This window comes from Lemur catta, chromosome 8, assembly GCF_020740605.2.
Source record: "Lemur catta isolate mLemCat1 chromosome 8, mLemCat1.pri, whole genome shotgun sequence".
NCBI lineage: Eukaryota > Metazoa > Chordata > Mammalia > Primates > Lemuridae > Lemur > Lemur catta.
Window position 1 is genome coordinate 80,157,911 of NC_059135.1, and position 17,483 is coordinate 80,175,393.

General features: G+C 33.1%; 1 protein-coding gene across 1 annotated transcript in view; it reads left to right on the plus strand.

The window, feature by feature from the left end:
• The window catches only part of LRP1B (LDL receptor related protein 1B), a 1,757,623-nt gene that overhangs the window by 1,243,018 nt on the left and 497,122 nt on the right, over nucleotides 1-17,483 (plus strand). The window contains exons 33-35 of the mRNA XM_045559136.1: nucleotides 5,973-6,113; nucleotides 10,039-10,164; nucleotides 11,719-11,850. Of these exons, the coding sequence (XP_045415092.1) occupies nucleotides 5,973-6,113; nucleotides 10,039-10,164; nucleotides 11,719-11,850 (399 nt within the window). The remainder of the gene's footprint in view (nucleotides 1-5,972; nucleotides 6,114-10,038; nucleotides 10,165-11,718; nucleotides 11,851-17,483) is intronic.

A 17,483-nucleotide genomic window follows, 5' to 3' on the forward strand; every position in this document is an offset into this window, starting at 1 on the left:
ATAGTATAATTTTTCTCATTTTACATGTCAGGGGACTAGTACTAAAGCCCAAGTAAGTTGCTCAAGATCGCTCAGAAAGTATCACAGCCAGGTATCAAACAAGGCTTGTGTGCTTCCAAACTACATTCTCTCACCTACTCTTGTGACTTTTGACCAACCTTAAAAACCATCCATGTGCCTGGCTTTGTGTATGCATGGAGAATAAGAGTAAATATTATATATTTCCTGCCCTAAAGAATCTTACCTTTTAATCAAGGAGACAGACATATAAATAAATAAAGTGCTATGACTATGAATGCTGTAATAGAATTCTACCCTGACCACAAAACCACAAAGGATCAGGTGAATCATTACACCTCTTGGGGGCTAGCAAAGCTTCCGATAGAGGTACCATTTGACCTGAGTTTGGAAATTTGTGTCCATTATTCAGATAATGGGAGTAGTAGTGAGTGTATCAGAGGAGGTAAGCATTCCAGATGGAGGAAGTTGAACACAAAAAGTCACAGAGATGTTTAGGAATTATCACCTTTTGGAAAATAGAAATATTATTAATTTGATATTAATCTGTCAACTATGTAATGGAAAATAGGAGGACAAAAATAAAACAGTTCAAACACAAACATAATTTGTAATATAAAATTGATATTTAATCCAAATGCATTTAATTAAAATGTTCAAATAGTTTATTAGCTGAGTAGTTCTTCCTCCCCATCATCCTCTTCCTTCTCTCTTTTTTCCTAATAAAAACAATTGTAGGTAACATCAATTTCACTAAGTGGACTCCACTTTTTATTTTCTAAATATCCCAGCAAGTAGTCTTTCAGAACTGCCTTGTTTTTGTCAGCTGATTCCTGCCTTTCACTGTCATTCTCCCCTTCATATTGCACAAATACTAGTTCACTGGCAACACCGTCAAGCCATCAACTTGGAAATTAAATTACCTGCCGTTCTCAAGTTTTTCTCCGTATAACCCTATACTGGCCCCTCAGCTCTGAATGAGGCAAGTCTCTCAATATAACAATGAATTGAAAGAGTTTAGGGCCATATCTGTCAGTTCAAGGTCACAAATTCTGGGCTTTGTTCTTCAGTGTTTTCCAACCCACCTTCCCTGTCCTCCAAATTCTCTACTTAAGAAAAAAAAAAGTCTTGGGGAAAGGAAAGGAAAAGAGACTTCTAACACTGCCACAAGAAACAGACTTTTATATAGGGCTTCAGACACACTGCAGAGAGCTATTCCCGCACATAAGAGCAGCTAATAGGCAAACAGACTGCTGTAAGCAAACATACCCACCCCCGATTGTCCAGGTGGAGGGGCGTTTCTGATTTGCCTTAGGTACAGTGTAAAAATGTAATGATTCCTACATAATTAGGAATAATAAACTCATTCTGATATGTAGATATTTCTCCAGTTCACAGTGCTTTTAATTATTTTTCTTTACAAGTAAGCTGTGTTTTCGTTATTTTCTTTTGTGTTTTTGCCATAACATTACCCCGGGAAAACTGAAAATTGACTGCAATTGAGTATTCCTGGAACGTGGAGCACTAGGGGCCGTAACAGATCTGGTGATGGAAAATTAAGCAGGCAGCCAATCGTGGATGGCCTTTGTGACATGCTAAGGGGCTTGGCAGGGGGAAGCCATTGAAGAATTTTGAGCAGCAGAGTGACATGCTCAGATTTGCATTTTAGAAAGATCACTCCAGTGTTCCCCCAGCAATGGCAGGCAGGAGAATGAGAAGTGATGAGGCCCTGAGCTAGGCACTTTTTGTGGGGAAGGTGAGGAAGTAAAGCATTCCTGAGATAAGGAGGATGAAGAATTAAATGGGCAGTTTAGGTAGGGGCCTGGGAGAGGCAGTGGAGCTGGAGACGGAGAAGTAGATGACTGACTCACTGAGAAGTCTACTGGGAAAGAAGCATAATTGGGGAAAATAAAATGAATTTTCATTTGTAATGTAAAGTTAGGATGACTTTCTTGTATTCAGGTAGAAATACATACTATGCAGTTAGATACTTGGGGTGATGATTAAGAGAAGGATAGTTAGGCATAAAATTGAGATTTGGGAACTATTAGCTTGGTATGTAGTTAGTGAAGTCACAAATGATAATGCTTCCTTCTCCACCCTCCCCAAATTCCTAGGCAGTAGGCAGGATCTCAACCATTTTGTCTATGTCCTTTGATATTTGCCCATATTTACTGATTTTTTAAAAGTTGTAGATATTGTTTGACTTGATACTATGCAATCTGAAGATCTTAAGCCCTCCCTCCACCATACATTTTTCCTGAAGTTCGATGATTTCCTGCTTCAGTTTGGACAGCTTGCTCGCTAGATTGACTTCGGTCATGCTGGGATCTCTATTCACCCCCACTTTGGAGAGTTCTCCTGTGCCTGTCTTCTCTGTTTCCTAGATACCATACACTCTGTGCCAGTTTACTCCCTTCATACAGTGAAGAACAACTTCCAGCAGCTTTCTGAGAAAGGGCTTTTGTAAAGCAAATTTGTCAAGACAATGTTGTCTGAAAATGTCTCTTATGTTTACATTGGATTAGTTGAGTATGGAAATCCATGTTGGAAATTATTTTGTATTAGATCTTCCCGGGCATGTGATTGTCTTCTCAATTTTAAGTTTCATGTAAAAAATCCAATGCTATTATGCTATTGTGTCTTTTGATCATTAGTTTTTTTTCTCTCTAGAAACTTTGAGTCTTTTCTTTGCCTTATTATTCTGGCATTTCATTGTTTTTATCCATTTTACCAGGAACATATTGGGCTGCTTCATTCTAAAAACTGATATTCTTCAGTTATGAAAAATATTGTTAAATTATTTCATGCACATGTTTCTCAATGATCTCTTTGAAAACCCACGTAACTTAGGAGAACTTTCATTTTGTTTCTTTTTTCCCTTCTTGTCTTTTTTTACATTTCCTTGAAGATTTCTTCAACTTTAAACTTTCTATCAAAATTTTTATTTGAGTTATAATACTTTTATTCTAAGAGTTCAGATTCTCATTTCCTTAATTCTTCCTTCTTTATAACCTCCAGTTGTTATTTCAAGCATATAATTTCTGTACTCTCTTTGTGTGTCCTCTACCTTTATGGAAGTAGAACTGTTTCCACTGGGTGCCTTCCTTGAGAGGGAGCTCTGCGTGGCACTGGACACTGTGACTTGCACGTTTGGCTTTAGGAGGGAGCTTGGGGTCAGGCTTTGGTTCCCACAAATGTCAGAATGAGGAGAACTTTATAGCAGGGCCCCTGCCTTAATATCCCAAACCTCTCTACGGAATATAGTAGAAAAGAGCTATGGGTTATTTATTTGATTCTACCAGCTGCTAGCCTTATGTAAATTCAGGGCAAAGAGCAGGGGAGATGGAGGTGGTAAGTGGTATTACATACGGAAATATCCTCCTTTAATCACCCAATTTTTAACCTTACTTTGCACTCCCACTCTTATTTACAGGCTGAAATCAAAGTCTTCCAGAGTTCTATAGAGAGAGGGGGTTTCCGTTTCTCTGTAGCCCTCTTTTATCACATTCTAGGCTGCAATTTTATCTACCTGTTTCCTCGTTTCCTATTTCTATCCCCAAACTATCTTGTATACATTTTTATATGTCCTTCATTCTTTTGTTGTTATGGGTTTATTCTGTTTAATGTTTCTATATTTCTGTAACAGTGGCAGAGCAGAAAAGATAAAAGGGGAAACACATATGCTCAGTCCAATATACTGTGCTTTACACCTTTAATAAAATTGATTCTTTGAGTGAAGTGGTCAAAGGCTCTACCCCTTTTTATACAGGGAACCTTCCGTTTTTATGTAAATTTGTGGGTATGAATTAAAAAATAGGTAAATAGAGCTACTCAAATTCATCATCATAATATAAACTCCATATCTATATGTCAGGAGAGGGAAGGCTCAATTCTATCCATTTATGGAAGAGGACACTATGGATAGGAGACTAACACCATGAATTCTGAAATCAGTGTTTGTTCTAAAACCTGGGCCACCATTCAATCTGTGACCCAGGGAAAACTACGTAATATCTTTTAATCTCAGTGTTCTTCATTGTAAAGTAGTTTCATGATAGTATTACTTGTAGCATTGTTGTGAAGATTAAATGAAATATTCTGTTTGCAATATTTAGAATTGTGCATTATACAAAATCAGATTCAGTAAAAGATGATTATTGTTGATGTGAGTGTAACTGTGGTTCTTGAAGTACCTGAAACTAGGCTCTGATTCAGTCAAAACCTCCTGGCATTTGAATGAGCATAATTTTACCTTGAAGGTATAAACTGCATTTGTTTTGTTCATAGAATTTGTTAATGGAAAAAGATTCACACTCAGTAAAATAATTTAAAGAGGTTTATTCTGAGTTGAACGTATATGTCTGGCCTGGTGCACCTGGCCTCAGGAGGTCCTGAGAAAATGTATGCATGGGAGCTGGGTTACAGCTTGGTTTTATACATTCATGGACACAGAACTTACACATCAAAGCCTAAGTCAATACGTTAAGGACACACATTGGTTTGGCCTGAAAAGGTGGGACTTCTCAAGGGGAGGAGGTTATAGCTAATAGGTGGGTTTAAAGATTCTTTGATTTGTGATTGGTTAAAGAAATAATGCTTTGTCTAAAGTCTTGGAATGTTTTAACTTAAGATAAGGATGTCTATTAATCAGAGACAAGCCACTGGACATTTTTACTGAAACTTAAGTGATCTGTTAAGTAAATTGATAGCTTGAAGGTGTGGTTTAAGCTTTGTCTTATATAGCCTTAGGCCTGTTAATAATTTAGCATCTCATTATTACAAAGGAAATCTCCAAAAGGGAGGGCAGCATGACAAGGCATTTCTGACTTCCCTTCTCATGGCCAGCAACTGAGCTTTAGGATTTTCTGGGGTCCCCTTGGCCAAGAGGGAAACCTATTCAGTCAGCTAGGGGGCTTAAGATTTTATTGTAGTTCACAAATTAAATAATATTACTTTAACTATTAGTAGAAATTGATTTGTGGTCCCAATTGTTATTAATTATATTATTGTTGAAAAGTCTAAATTGGTCAAATCCTTTACAATTATACGTTTTATTTTAAATTACTGTATTACCTTAAATTTTTTAATACTCTCATCATGAAGTCTTAAAAAGAACACAAGTTTTGAAGATAGGAAGACCAGATAGGTAAATCTGACTGCTATTTAATTTCTCTGAGTCTCAGATTCTCCATCTATGAAATGGGAATACTATTTTTCTTACAGTTTTGCTATGACAATTTGAAATAATATAATAATGAAGGCTTAATTTTTACTAGAATGCTAGCTTCTAGTAAGCAGGGTCAGTACTCTATTTTTTATCTGTCACACACTGTAGAGTCCCTAATATTAAATAAGCACTCAATATGAGGTAATAGTGTAAATTAATAAAAATTTGAAGAAAGGAGCACAAACTGCAAGAAATGAAAGAGGTTAAATTTGGAGAAACCAGTAATGCCTCCATTACTAATGATTAAAAGCTTAAACACTTTTTAAACTAGAAAATTGGAGAATGGTATCATTTTTATAATTATTTAGATATTTTGTTAGATTTTACTATTCATTTATAAATATGCATAGTGCAAAACCACTATGGTCATGTTTAAATACATAAATAATAAAATCTCCATTACATATTAATTTGAAATATGCTTTTGTTTATATCCGTATAAAATATGTTATTAAATATATGTTATATGAGAACATTATATATTATTTTTTAAGAAAAAGAAAAGTTAAAGTGAAGAATCTCTAATTATGAAAAGAGAAGAAAATTTTGAACAATAAAATGTCACTGTGGTTTGCATTTTTAAAAGTAAAAAGTGATTTTACTATTTCCCTTAGAGTTTGGAAATATTACAAAAGAAATCAGAAAGCATTATAGTTTAATAGCTGTTTATTATATTTAATCAGACGATTACATTTTCCCTTAAGAAATTCTTTCATTTTTATAGATAAGAAACTGTGGTGGGCAGACCAAAACTTAGCTCAGCTGGGAACCTGCAGCAAAAGAGATGGAAGAAACCCCACCATCCTACGAAATAAGACTTCTGGGGTTGTTCATATGAAAGTGTATGATAAAGAAGCACAGCAAGGTAAGTCACACTATAATGAATTTGTGCCACTTTTGGAATATATAATGTTCTCTTTTTTCATACTAGTTTCTCAATTCAATAATGGGAGATTTCTATTCTTGCTTCTAATAAAAAAAAGGAAAAAAAGGAAAATGTTGCTTAATACGGTAGGAGAAATGCCTTTAACATAAGGTGCATAATGAGTTTTCAAAACGTTAGCAAAGCTGCTTTAGGAATCTTAATTTGTCAGTTCTTCAAAAGGTCTTATCCAGTTATTGATTTTAAAGTATAAGAATAAGAAAAAATATCCCAGCAAAATATATATAATGTATAAAGCCCAGAAACTGAATGAACTAGGGGACTTTCAATTGACTGTGTCTACATAAGAATTTTATATCCGAAAGCACTACATTTTTTGGCTCTAAGCATTTTGCTTTTTTGTTTTTACTTGTCCAAATTGTGTGCAGTGAAATGGAGTGAGAAAACTAACAGATGGTTTACATAGGTGGACTTGTCACATTGCCCGAATGGCAATTGGATTAAAGATGCCAGCCAGGACAGCCCCACACCTGCTAGCCCTTTCTTACTTTTTGCTTCCTAATCCTTGACATTAGCTACACTTTCTTCCTAACCAAAAAAAAAAAAAAAAAAAAAAAACCACCCCAATTCTTTTCTGTATTCTACATTCTTACTTTAGTCTCTGCCATGAAAATCCTTAGTTTCATATACTTTTCGCCATAGGAAAATTTTTGACAACCACCAAGCAGGCAAGATTTATTGGCCTCACCAATTGAGAGCCCTGCCTGCATGTAAGGAGACAAAATGGAGATCAGATTCACGTTTGCCTTCCCTGTGCACAGCATGGGCCAGATCTTGGTTTGGAATCTTCACTTGCCAGAGGGAGAAGGAAATATATTCCTTTTTCATAAAAAAGTAATAACTTTAAAAGAAAAGAATTGCATTAAACATTTCTCCAAAATATTTACTGAGTTCCTTTTATTGTTGAGAAGACACAAACACTCAAACTCATATGCACAAATCTGTACTTGTTCTGACCTTTTTTGGTCATTGTCTATGATAATGAACAAGGGTGCTTTCACTAACAATTCAGTAATGGAACATTTTCTGTATCAAAATAAATAATTTTACTGGCATTCAAGTCAGGGGAAATAGATTATATAATTGAGAATAAAATATTGGTACTCAGCAAATAAAATATTGGGACATTTTCATGGATTTCAATAGAATATATTTGTTAAGTGTAAAAATTTATAGTGCTATTGTAAATCTTAATGCATAGTGTATACTTATGAAATTGTATCTGAAAACATAATATTCAAAAATACAACAGAGAGAGGGAGAGAGAGAATATTTACAAACAAGGCATTTTTAAAAAGCTATCCATGTTTTCAAAATGTGAACAAACGTATGCTTTGTTTGAAATTATAAATAACTATATCAAATTTTTCTAGATATAGTTCCAATGAAGTTTCTGGGAGGAAACATTATTCTTGGGTCACTTTGCTCTTATTAACAAGATTTTCCTCATCTTTTAAAGATTTGGTCCTATAGGTAGAGTTGGGTGTTCTATGCTCTGTGAAAGTATTGCCAAGCTAACAAGGACCTCTAGCACTTAGATATCAATGGTATAATATGACTAAGCTTAAAATTCAGTGAAAACACCATTTTTACTAGAAGAATATGCTGATAAAAGCATCCGTATTAAAGACAATCCCATTAAGAGAATCACTGCAGGTAGTTTAAAAGCTTCATTAAGTATGAAATATGAGCAATTTAGGACTCTTTAAGGTGCTAACATTACTACTTCTTTGTATTTCAAAGTACAATTAGCTACTTCATTTATCATTTTTGACATAGATCACTGGAGAGTTGAAGCTTCTTGTTAGTTGAGTGGACTTTCTAGCACCACTAGAGATTTTTGGGGCATGAGGTTTAACATCAATATCATTACAAAATATTAAGCCAAGCTAGTATTTCTAATTTGAAAAATAATCACTACATAAATTATTACTCTTTAAAATCAGTATAATATTTTCCTACTTCAATCTATATTTAATAAGAAAAGGTATGTATTATAAATAAGGACTCATTTCATTATTTTTTACTTTTTTTCCCATTCACAATTAATTTCCCCTAGAGACTAAATAAATGCTATATAAAACGTGTATTGTTAGTATATAGCATAATTGTTCAAATATATTAATTTTATTATTTATCAAAAAGATAGTATGATTAGTATAATATATGGATATTATTATAATTACATTAAAAATTTACAGTCCCAGAAACTCCTTTTTTTTTTTCACATATTTTTGATATTATCAAGGGTCTATAATCCATCATTTTTATAAATCTGTTCTCTTCCCTAACCTATTTTTCTTTACTTCTCCAATTCTCTTATTTCTGCTTTGCTCCTCTTTCTCTCTGTGTGATTTTCTTCAGACTTTATAGTTAAGCATTATCTGCCAAACTTTTCATAGCCTTTCAGGCTTTAGTGATAGTTAAAGTACATATATATATAGATACACACACACACACACACACACACTGCTCTATAGATTGACATTACATTAATATACACATGCTTTCTATAAAACAAAATATGTACATCATAGGCATACAGTGGTTATAAATCTATGCATAGAATTATCTCATTATTAAAAAGTCAGAGATCTGAATTTTCATCTTAGTATTATAAGTCAGTTCAGTATCATAAGTTGGGAAGGAGGGGAGTGAATTAATTAATCTTCATCAGTTTATATAGAGGATAGATGTAATCATTTTAAAAGTTCAGGGCCATTATATGGCCCTACATAAGATGGGGTCCAGCATTGGCTAAGCTGACAGCTATAGGAAATGAGCAGAGAACATTGTAGATCTCCCGATAAGAAATCTCCCATGTTGAGAGTATTTCACACTTCAGAAATGACAGAGCTTGTGACAGGTTCGATTGAACAATTAAATCCCATCAGACTATCTTGAATTCAGGAGAAGGGAAATAATGAGCTGCATTGGTATTTTGAATTTTCTGTAGAGCACTATTGATATATAGCTTTCATCATGCTTTGTAATTCTCACTGGATTTATTACACTTCACATCAGAGCTTGAATATCCAGTAAATGGCATTGCATGCCCTAGAATAATAAAAATGTTGTAAAAGTGGGATATTTAATGAAGTTGCTAGGTAAGATTGTAAATTACTTAACCTCACACTACCAACTTTAATTAGCACATTGGGCCTAGTAAATTCAATGGAACATCTTTATAGAATGCCTACCTGTGATTACCTGGCTAATATTTGTCATTGCTGCTATACAGGAATAAGAAGAATTAATATGCCAATTAATTAGAGGACTCTTATAGATGTGTTTTTAATATAGTTTGGGAGAATTATGTTCCTATGAATGGGAAAATTTATTTCCTTGCTTTTAAAAATTACTTAAGTATATATATACGTACATACTTCCTTTCTTTTAGTGGCATAATCTTAATTATGTAATTTAACAGCTATTTATGTGACACATTTGGATAAAATATTCTTGCAGAGGAAATAACTGTAGAATTGAAGTAAAATTTAAAAGTCAAAAAAGAAAAATTTCTGGTTTTTGTAATCGTAAGGTATTACAAAGATCTATGACAATATTCATGACAAATCAATTTCCTTTTCCTTTTGCTTTTCTGTAATTATTAATCTTCCCATATATCTGTGTCTACTTTTCATTTTTTTGGAAGGGCAGAATATAACCATAATTTACTACTTCAGATTATTTGAGAGAGTAAAATATAACACTAGCCAATGTAAAACAGCTGTATTTAGAAATCAATAGCATAAATATTTGTTCAAATTATTGATTTGAAATAAAACTCTTTTTTAAAAATTCTGTCTGTTTTTTTCCTTTTTTGTTTTGTTTTCACTCTATGCAGGCAGCAATTCCTGCCAACTAAACAATGGTGGATGCTCTCAGCTTTGTTTACCAACATCTGAAACTACAAGGACTTGTATGTGTACAGTGGGATATTATCTCCAAAAGAACCGCATGTCATGTCAAGGTATTAGTTCTTGAAAAAGCTTAGCTTTGGTGCATTTACTTCATTTATCATTATATGCCATGATCATTTTAGCAAACAGGAGACAGTTAAATATTTGGAAAAAATATATATTAGCTTGTTATTAGGACAATGATACACTGCTTAGTCTAATACATGTAGGATTTTAGTGTATCTGAAATGTTTAAAATATCATTGTTATTCTTTGTAAAAATTCCTAATATTTTAGTTATTTTCAGCAGCTGCAATTTATTATCAAACATTTAACCAAATTAAGCATAATAGAAACTATCTTCAACTTGAATAGGCAAAAGTTGAAGTAGAAAACAGTGGTTGATTGGCTGGAATTAACATAAATTTGAATTAGGTAATGTTTACTTTCTTTCAACTGTTTTAGAGAAGGTGAGGTCTCAAGTTTACATAACTGAGGGAGAAGACCATTTTAAAAGAACTGGAACCTAAGAAATCTATCTTCCTATTTCTTATTTCGTAGTCTCCAGTTCTTTTAGTACCAAAGAACTTTGTTTTGGAATGAGCTTTTACAGTCAGTGATAATAGCTTAATTTTATTTTTAAATGCTCCAATCTTATTTGAGAAATATGTATGTTAGTACATATTTTATTTTATTTTAATCAAATATTTATATGGCACTTAGTATGTGCCAGGCACTGTTCTAAGCAGCCTACACATATTAATTCACTTAATCTTCATAACCTCATGGGGTAGGTCTCTTATTATCTCCATTTTAGAGATAAGGAAACTGAGGCACAGAGAAATTAAGTAACTTGCTCGAGTCACATGGCTAGGAAGTGGTGGAAACATTTAAATCCAGGCATTTTGGTTTTAATAAGAAAATATGGACACAGAAATATTTTTAATATATTACCAAAATTCATAAGCATTAGCGTGTATACTTCTGGTAATAAGCTTATATTTATGTTCTTATTTTAGAACATGATTTTGATACCAGAAAAGTAAGATATTAATAGGCAAAATTAAGCACTTAGTGTATTTTTAGTTGTTAAAAGTATTTAAGTAGTCTGATTCCCTTAAGAAATATAAATGTCTATTAGAAAAATACCAGTGATATAGTTATCTAAAATCATAAATTTAAAATCAAAGTTATATATATATATGTTATTTGCTTATATATATTATGTATAAGCAAAGAGATTTTGGATTTTAGAGAAGAAGGAATATACTTTGGTTGTGAGGCCAGTTTGGCTTCCAAGAGTTATCTACTTCACAGGTTATGAACATGTGATTCCCATACCAGTAGCATCATCACCGCCGGGGAGCTTTTTAGAAATTCAGAGTATCAGGTCCCTGGGATGGGGCCCAATAATCTGTTTTAACAAATTTTCTTTTTCACAGATCTGATGCATACTTAAGTTGGGAACCACAAATGTATCCATCTTTCACTGGTCACAATCTAAAAAAAAAAGGCTAAGAAATATGCATCATTACGTTATTAAGCTAAGGTTGTTAAAATAATACTAATTAAATTATTTTTATTTTAAATATTTATTCTGGGCTTCTTTTTATGCTCCAAATTAGGTATAGAATCATTTCTTATGTACTCTGTTCACGAAGGAATTAGGGGAATACCTCTTGAACCAAGTGACAAAATGGATGCTTTGATGCCTATATCAGGAACTTCATTTGCTGTAGGAATAGATTTCCACGCAGGTAAATATCTTTTTATTCATCATTTACGTATAATATATTCACTTGATTTTTTAAACATGATAGAAATATAACTTTTCTATCTGTACTTTGATAGTCAAGATGAAAAACAAGAAAGCAAATTAGAGATGAATTTTTAAGCCTATCACAAATTGTTCTAAATATATTATGTCTGAAAAAAAATAAAGTAAAATTTCTCTAATGCACAGCATTTGATTTGCAAGTGTATTAGCATGCTATGATTGACACTTGGTTGCTTTATTTTTATTTCTCTTTGTTTTTTTCAATGACACTTTACTTTTATCTAGTCATACATATAAAGAAATATAAAGCATTTTGATCTATTATATACCTAAAATATTTTCAGGATGTGATTATTCTAATATAGGCAGTGGCAAATAAAATCCAAATAATGGAAAAAAACATAAATGCTAAGACATTTACAAGTATTTTGAATACAGTATGTATCATTTGGAGACAGACCTTATCTTATCTTCTGTTTTAGCAAACAGTGAAAGAAAGCAAATTGGACATTAACATTTTACTGTGCCTAATATAAATAAATGAGTGGAAATTAATGACAAACACTTTGACTTTACTGAAGTAAACAAGGTTTTTTGTGGGAATTGCTAAATTCAGACATAGCATAGACATTAAGTATGCTCATTAATATTCAGATTCATTATTTTACATTTGAGAGTTTAAACTTATAAAAACAAATAACTAAATCATATGTTTCCTGAATTAATATTTTAGTGTTGAACATGTTATGCACACTCAACAGTGTTTTTATATTTTTAAACACCTAATTTCATCTAATGTTTAAAAATAAATAGCTCTTTGGTTCATAATCTTGAAAAAAAAAAAGAATTCTTACAATCTTAAAAAAAAAATCCTTAAGCATGAGCATGTGGGCTTCTAGTAATAAGCTTACTTTCCCCCAGCTCTAACACATTTTGTTTAATCACGTGTTAATGAAATTCTTGGCTACAAGTTAATGAATTATAGGGGATCTTTACAAATGGCTCAAAGATGACTTTTCTAAGTAAATTATTTTGCAGCAAATGTTTGGAATCACATACAAGCAAACGTCCTACGTTTTTTAAAGGGCCTTGCCTAAAAGGAAATACAAACAAATAGAGTATATTTTATTGAGCAATATGTTAATTTTGCCAAATCACAGTGTGACTTTTGATCAAACATTTATTAAGTCTCATTATATTAATACATAGAAGGCTTATTACCCTATATTGTGTAATTTACCCTGAATCTTATGCACATGCATCTTATTCATTAGAATTTTATCATATAAGACAGTGGTCCCCAACCTTTTTGGCACTAGGGACCAGTTTCATGGAAGACAATTTTTCCACAGATGGGGGTGGGGGAGATGTGGCAGGGAGGGATGGTTTTGAGATGATTCAAGCACATTTGTTGTGCAGTTGAACCTCTCTGCTAATGATAATCTGTATTTGCAGCCACTCCCCAGCACTAGCATCACCACCTCAGTTCCACCTCAGATCCCCAGGCATTAGATTCTCACAAGGAGCACATAACCTAGATCCCTCACATTCACAGTTTACAGTAGGGTTCCGGCTCCTATGAGAATCTAATACCACCGCTGATCTGACAGGAGGCGGAGCTTATGTGGTGATACAAGTGATGCAGAGCAGCTATAAATACAGATAAAGCTTCCCTGTGCTCACCTCCTGCTGTGTCTCCTGGTTCCTAACAGGCTGTGGACCGCTCTGTGGCCCAGGGGTTGGGGACCGGAGACATAAGATTTATCAAGTACAAAACTAAGAAAACTTGAACTTCTTGAACGTATACAGTATATGTATACATTTTCCTAAGTACCGAATTCCTTGTTTTAGCTGAACCATATATTCAGTTCCTTTACAGACTCTGTAATGGGCTGGGTGCAGTCACTCATGCTTGTAATCTTGGCACCTTGGGAGGACAAGGTGGGGGGATCATTTGAAGCTGGGAGTTTGAGACCAGCCTGAGCAACATAGCCAGACCTCATCTCTACCCTGCCAAAAAGGAGTCTATCATGATTTGGAAGTATTTGATACATTTCCATGAGGTAGAAATATAAAATAAACAATTTAGTCTAAATGTTCTGATTAGATCATTACTAAATCCCTTGTTTCTTAAGGTTAAACTGATCATTTACATGTGTTAAATTCACTTTCCAAGGTTTTATATTGGCCCTGAAATGGTTAAGTTTAATATTATGTGCCATGATAGAGGATACTTGTTTGTAGAGAATAGTATTCTCCTTGTTTCAAAATGCCCAGTAATTATTAATGTCATAAATTTATTTCATATCAAAGTAGCTTTTCATCAGAAGTTACTTATTTTAGTTAAAACTTTATATTCTTTATGTTGTGACTACCATATTTTCATTTGCTAAAGAGAAATTATTTTCAGAAAATCTATTTCTTCTAAATGTAAAGGGATGTAGGCATATTGAATAGTCATGTAGGTAGAATGTTTAAGAATCGATTACAATATCTACTGTTAATCAGAAAACAGCAATGCAAAACTTGCTTTGAAACTAGAGAGTGTTAGAGATTTACATGCCAGGAAACTGTACAGTGGGAAGAGTCTAGAATTTAGCCACAGATAACTTGGACTCTGATGCCAGCTCTGCCACTTACTAGCTCTGTGATTTGGGGTAAATTATCCAATTTTTCTGAGTCTCAGTTACCTTACTTTTTGGGGATATGAGAACATTTAGATCAATGTATGCAAATGTTTGACACAGTGCCTGATATACAAATGGGTGCTCACAAAATGGTTACAAAAATGTCAAATAAGTGGAAAGTAATATATTATAGAAATTATCATATGTTATATATATGTGTATAATTTTTTTCTTTTTTTTAACAAACATATCTTGGAAGCTGTATTTAAATTTCCAATTAGCAAGGATTTTGTTTTCCTGTTCTCTTGACTGATATTATATTTTCTATTTAGTTATTTATTTAGAAAAATAGGTGTTTCCTAACACCTTGTGGGCAGTAAGAATGGGCTAATAAATCTCCCTAGTGAAAATGAACATCATCATCATCATCATCATCATCATCATCATCAATAGCCTGTTGTATGATACTTAAAGATTAGATAATATTATCAACTATTTACAGTCATTAAATGTAAATCTGGGAGGCAAGCATACAGTGTTAAGACCATGAACTGATTGAAACACTGATGATGATGATGAAGATGATGGTGGTGGTGATAACAAGAGGTTTCAACCATTTTTCCACATAACTTTTGTGCTTCCATCTACTTGACAGTCTTATCCTCTACTAATTGTGTTTATGAAAGTATAAGTGTTAGCAACTCAATTTATAATATCTTTATAGACAATATAAAAGCTCTGTAACTTTGGGGAGTGAAGTTGCTTCAGGGAGAAAGGAAGGAGAAAGCTGGATTACTCCTCAAAGAGAATGAAAACAAACAATTTTTGAAGTGTCAATCTCTCCTTGTTTATCTATATTTTTTACTATGGCCTTCATGGTTAACCAGATTATACGTTCTTCCTCTGTTAGCTCCTTTTGCAGATATTCGATTTCCTCTTTTTCCATGCATGATGTTTACCTCTCGGACATAATCCTTACATTAGGATCAATCAAAGATGAGAAAATGGAAGGGTATAGTTTCCCCTTATTCTAATCAAAGCTCCCATTGTACTAAGGAAACGGTGTGGAAGAGAATCATTTATTAAGTACAAGTATCATAATTTATTAAAATTATTTCATTACCATAATATTATAGGGATAAATCTATTGTTAAAACCTATACATTTCATAAAAATTAACAGATCTGAATCTTGCTGGGTTTGATCATAATGAATTAAAGCTTTCTGCAGTGAAAGGATTCTTTTTTTCCATGGACGAAGCAATTCTGGATACTGTCCTCAGAAAAAAGAAAACCCTGTGGCTAGATTTAAAATGTTCAAAGCATTTTTTACCTCTTCGCTGGAAAAGTCCCATTCCACTGGAAAAAAATAGTGAGCTTTGAAAATCCTTGCCTGCTGGGTGATATTGCTCCTGATGAATGAATATTGCATTTGATGCTTTAAAAGATATATTTTAGTTAGGAGAAAAGCCTTCAAAACAAAGCCCATTGCTCCACTTAGTTATGCGATCTTCAGTAAGTAATGCTGTATTCAGTCCTCCCTCCCCTTGGGGTATTTATGACATTTTCATAATAATCAAATAATAGGATGCTCCTTGAATAGAAGACATTCTATTCAGAGAATGATTGCCTGACATTTTTCAAGCTTATATTCTTTTCTCATTTTTTATTTCTTTTGTTCAAATTCGAGTTATCCAACTCAATGGAACGAGTGTTGATTACCATCTACTAGTTTTGGAATATCACAGTTAAGTTGCTGTGGAAGATAAAGATAAGCAAGCAATAAGAATCATTATTTAAATGCCATTGATTGGCACTCACTATAGGGAATATTTTAATACCTTTTTTACATCATCACATAATAATCTGGTTATTAAGACAATGAAAACATTGAAGGAGTATTATACATTTGTCCAAACCCATAGAATGTACACCAAGAGTTAATCCTAATGTTAACTATGGACCCTAATATAAACTATGAATGTGTCAGCTTAGGTTCAAAAATTATGACAAAGGTACCACTCTGTTATGAGATGTTGATAGTGTGGGAGGCTGTTCATGTATGGGGGGAAGGCGGATATGGGAACTTTCTGTACTTTCTGATCAGTTTTGCTGTGAACCTAGACCTGTCCTAAAAATTAAAGTCTATTAAAAAAAAACTGAAGGAGAATATATGACAAAATATTGTTGCCACATTTACCCAGTGAATGTCACCTATTTACATAAAAGAATCCCTCCTTAATAGTCCCACAATATTCACATACATCTTTGAGTATTAGAAATTTGATACCATTTGTATCAATGCCTCATATTACAGGTAAGGAAACTAGAATCCAGAGCCATGAAAGAGCTGTGTACTAACAGAGTACGCTACTCCCAATTCTTTCTACTATGCTGTCTTACATGTGTAGCCACTGAAACAAAAGTTTATTTAGACCACTGTTGGCATTACCTGATCAAACTACATTGCACTTCTGCAAATTTGTACTGGTAGAAGATCATGTATTGTTTTGATTTATATACTGAATCATGTGATTTTTAAACCCATTTAATAATTGAACCAAGTGACACTCAAGTGAGAGTCTCTGTTTTTTTGTGCCTGGAGGCTTATATAAAGCAGCTATTTACAAACCTTTTCAGCACTTTGTCACCAACCAAGGCCACAGAAAAATTATAGAAATAATTCTTTTTATGTCAGTAACAGCAATAGTTAAAGAAATACAATACTGTTGCTTTAGGGACATTTTTTCAATTTTATGAAAACCGTTTTCTTGGCTACAAAGTGAATTTTTAGGGCTGGTTCAATTTTTTCTTGTTCTTATGACAGTGAACCAAAACTACTTTGTGTTGTCATTTCAAACTTGCCTCAAGAATATATTTTTAAGTCATGTGAACAGTTTGTGTGCCTTTGTAGATAATAGTCAAGTTTGGTATATCTTTCAAGATGTAAAGTACTAATTATCACAAGAAAACAAAAAATTTCAATA